Below are 2500 nucleotides of genomic sequence, written 5' to 3'. Positions count from 1 at the left end.
ATATAGCCATGTCGTGCACGCACAGGTAGGAAAAGGAGTACCGACTCGCGCTTAACGGATGCTAGCAGCGCAAACGAGAAAGTTATTTCGAGTGGAAACCGCAACAGGTTTTTGGTAACGAGGAACAATTACCCGAGTCCTGGAAGTTAAGCCACAACGCTGGAGACAGTCCCTGGGTCTACAAACGTTAGTAGGCTAGGTTGCTATGCAGACAATCAGCTTCGACTGAAGAAGAAAAGTCGATAACTGCAACCGGGGACCGCGGTTTTGGACTGTTGGATTTAAAAGGATTACGGAGAACATCCGCTGTCAATAACGGAAACTAGAACCTTATAAGAAATTGGCTTAATCCTTCCTACATGAGATACGGAGCCAATATGATGCCGGTGAGTAGCCGCAACACACTCTAGTCTCCTTCTAACCCTCTCCTGTCTCTAAACACCGACACTACAGTGTGAAATCGTTGTCTGAGCAGGTGATGTGTACGTTCGTGAGGTTGAGGGGATTTCATGTGTATGTTCATTGACGATGGTGATGCTTGCGTGTGGGTTTTGGTGGTGCGGTACGGTCTCGTCGAGGACGGCAGCACTCACGACACCGCACTAGGCTGCATGAGAATGTAAAGGGTTGACGAGATGCCACACACACACACACACGCGCGCGCGCGCAGAGAGAGAGAGAGAAGCACGGTCCTGTAGACTATTAGGTTAGCGCATAGCCTATCTCCAATGAAGATGCCTCGATGTCCTTCCAATTGAATTACATGCAGCCAGATAGATTGCCTTTGACTTTGTAATCAAATCAAACTCCTAATCACATCTCTCTGTCACATCGCTCAAACCTGACAAGGACAGATACTGTCCGGTGCTGGGTGGGAGTCATTCCCCCATCCCCAACCTCCTCCAGCATGCAGCTCTGGGAGCTCATGGAGGATAAAGGGTTTTTGAACCGGACTCTGGGTTGGGAATTAGATGGTGCAACAAATGGCAATCCGATTAAACCATTAAATCATAGGCTATATGCCACCGCGCCAGACAGGGGAGGCGGCGCAGGTTGCCCTTTACGATTATGTGTGAGGAGGTTTTTCATAAATGTATGGTAAAGGGCGACCGATTCGCTAGATTTACGGTCTTCATCCGCGTGCCTCGTAAAGTCAATTTGTGCTCTCCCTCTCTCTCTCTCTCTCTCTCTCTCTCTCTTTGACAGCGTTTTGATGAGCGCAGCAGAACGTCGCACAGTTCACCTCACCCGATGCAATTGTCCTGCAACGAACGACACAGTCAGGCAATGATTGGATAATGGGCTCCTGCCCCGGTCCTAGCGCGCGTAAAAAATCCTAGGAATATGCGACGTTATGTAGGCTACCCATGTGTTCAGTAATGCGTGTAAACGTTTGTGGATCATCCTTTATCGCTGGGAACAACCTTCTTCCCCACAGAGAACTCTCAGGGTGTGTCCTTCGAAGGAAAGACATTCATTAAAGCTCGCTTAAATGCACTAATGGCGAGTCATGGCTAGTCTGAGATAATAGCCACACGACGTGACAGAGTCCCTCTTCTTGTTCCGCGAGGAAGGCATTTCCATGGTGACCCGGTGTTCCCTGACCTTCCTTTGAATGACAGCTCTAGCTGACTTGAAATGTGACACACACCGTCTGCACGGCACGCCACTTCCAATGTTGACCTAACGTCATCAGTGGTGCCATAACAGTGAAAACGTATGGGACGTCGGAACGTAGTGATATGTGTGCTTTGTGTGGTAGGCTGCAGTTCACCGGTGGCCTTCAAGGACGTATTGCGGCGTGACTGTTATTGATTGGAACACTTTGTGTGTTCCATCATGTTGAATCCAGTCTGTTCTCTGGCGTGACCCTGAAGTGACCGAACTGATGGGTGTTCAGCACTGTACGCACTGTGTGCTGTTCAAGGTTTCTGTTAGCTTATCCAGCAGTTCCTGCTGCTCAACTGATTAATGGCTTCATGATCAGCTAAAAGTTGGCAACCTATTTGTCTGTTTGAAACTGACTGTAGCCTATACATCACATACACACAGACACACATTCAACGAGAGAGTGTATACCATCACTAGCACATACCAACAATCTCCAACAGTACCAAAAAGGCCTGTCATAAGACCCTATCTGTAAGACCCACCATGGTACAGTTATTGGGTTTTATGAACTATCTGTAAGATGGTACAGTTATTGGGTTTTATGAACTATCTGTAAGATGGTAGTTATTGGTTGGTGTGAGGTTGACCAGACCACTCACGTGACACGGTCTCCTGCTTGTAGGCTACTCCACCTCTTCTGAATCAGAGCCCTGTATCCCAGCAGCACAATTATGACCATATAAGCTCTTCCCAGAGCTGGCTGTGATCATGTTCCTTCTCCGGCTGTTTAAATATAAACATGTAAACAGGGGCTATTGGGAGCTGTTGAATGCTGGGGAAAAAACGCCCATGTTGTAGGCGAAGGATGGAGGAGAGGGTTTTGTTGTGG

General features: G+C 48.2%; 1 protein-coding gene across 4 annotated transcripts in view; it reads left to right on the top strand.

Annotated features, from left to right (window-relative positions):
* The window catches only part of tp53bp2b (tumor protein p53 binding protein, 2b), a 54168-nt gene that overhangs the window by 328 nt on the left and 51340 nt on the right, over positions 1–2500 (top strand). For all 4 annotated transcript variants that reach the window (XM_048247919.1, XM_048247918.1, XM_048247921.1 and 1 more), the window contains exon 1: positions 1–386. This exon is cut by the window's left edge. In XM_048247919.1, coding sequence (XP_048103876.1) covers positions 360–386 — 27 coding nt within the window. In that variant the 5' untranslated portion in view covers positions 1–359. The remainder of the gene's footprint in view (positions 387–2500) is intronic.

The sequence above is a fragment of the Alosa alosa genome, chromosome 7 (genome assembly GCF_017589495.1).
Source record: "Alosa alosa isolate M-15738 ecotype Scorff River chromosome 7, AALO_Geno_1.1, whole genome shotgun sequence".
NCBI classification, from domain to species: Eukaryota; Metazoa; Chordata; class Actinopteri; order Clupeiformes; family Clupeidae; genus Alosa; species Alosa alosa.
Note: the sequence above shows the minus strand (reverse complement) of the source record. Positions and strands in the feature narration are given on the sequence as shown.